Source organism: Perkinsus marinus, assembly GCF_000006405.1.
Source record: "Perkinsus marinus ATCC 50983 genomic scaffold scf_1104296968386, whole genome shotgun sequence".
Classification (NCBI taxonomy): domain Eukaryota; phylum Perkinsozoa; order Perkinsida; family Perkinsidae; genus Perkinsus; species Perkinsus marinus.
In genome coordinates this window covers 1-1,175 of record NW_003203174.1, presented here as the reverse complement: position 1 = coordinate 1,175, position 1,175 = coordinate 1, and the positions used below count along the sequence as shown (strand labels likewise).

The 1,175-nt window shown below is 53.0% G+C and overlaps 1 protein-coding gene across 1 annotated transcript; it reads left to right on the top strand.

Annotated features, from left to right (window-relative positions):
• Positions 1-371: 371 nt before the first annotated feature.
• On the top strand, positions 372-737 carry Pmar_PMAR003885 (hypothetical protein; the record flags this gene model as incomplete). Its single annotated transcript, XM_002768412.1, has 1 exon — positions 372-737. One exon carries the CDS (start codon positions 372-374, stop codon positions 735-737), a length of 366 nt encoding a protein of 121 aa, XP_002768458.1.
• Between the last annotated feature and the right edge of the window lie 438 nt (positions 738-1,175).

Below are 1,175 nucleotides of genomic sequence, written 5' to 3'. Positions count from 1 at the left end.
ACATTAGCTATATCTGGTGAGGTACCAGAGGCCCTCAGGGAAGTTCTCAAGAGCTCGGTGGGCGCGGCTCGAATCTCCACTCTTCAAGCCCACGTTCGGGACTGCTTCGAGCCTCTGCGTCTCGGCCAGGTCGTCCACTGAAAGATGGTGAGCTCGTGGTGTGGCGCCGTCCTGAGTCTCGGCTCGTTGAAGGAACGGTCAGATTGGTCAGTGGCGTCCATACTGAAGATGGTCCCTTCTGCTACCTTGGATCGTTGGCTGGTTTCGTGACTAGGTTACACCCACTAGGCAGCCCACCTGGTCACTCCGTCAGCGTTTCTGCTTGTCATCTGGAATCCAGGCATGCCTTTGTGGATAGAGACCGTCCAACTATGGCCGTTGAGACCGAGCTCCCCTTCACTTCGATAAAACCTGGTCAGGTTATTCTTGCCAGGCTGTCGTGTGGTGCTGATGCTATCGGAAAGGTCACGGCCGAAACCGACAATGACGATAGTGTCGCTCATGGCTCACTAGTGGTCCAGATCTACGACTCGCATGATGGCAATAAATTTTTCCCGGTGTGGTTATCTCATGACGGTTCCACTTACACTGGTGCCACTCCGGAAAACGCTCAGCGGGACAGTCCGCTCCTGCGTACGGTGTCTTCGGTACTCATGCGTATCAATCTGACTCCGACGAACATGCTCAAGGACACCTCACGCGCTGCCATGGTTGAGGCAGGATACCTTGAGGCGTAATCCTTTTTCTTTTTGCAGCTCTTCAGCACTCGAGACCTTGGGGGACGTCTACAGCGTTCCACTCTTAGGAAAGTCTCTGTGCTGAGGCTGCTCTCGCGTGCGTGCGACTACTTAGGTCGTCGTCGCCCGAACACAATCGATCAGGCTATGTGTGTGCGTGCCCCATTGCTCATTGCTTGTGCTTTGGAGGCCTCACGGATTGCCCATTATTCTTTTCGGTCAAACTTATTGATTCATATGACATCGGTATCAGATATTATCACCCTCATTTCCTAATGAATGACTCCGAACCCTCAAATGATCCTGAGTTGTCACTGGGAAGAACCATACTTGAGCCCCAAGACGCTACACTGGATTGAGCTTGATTCAACGGTTCCGTCGCCGGGATGGTCTAGTGGTTATGACGTCTGCCTTACACGCAGAAGATCGCGAGTTCAA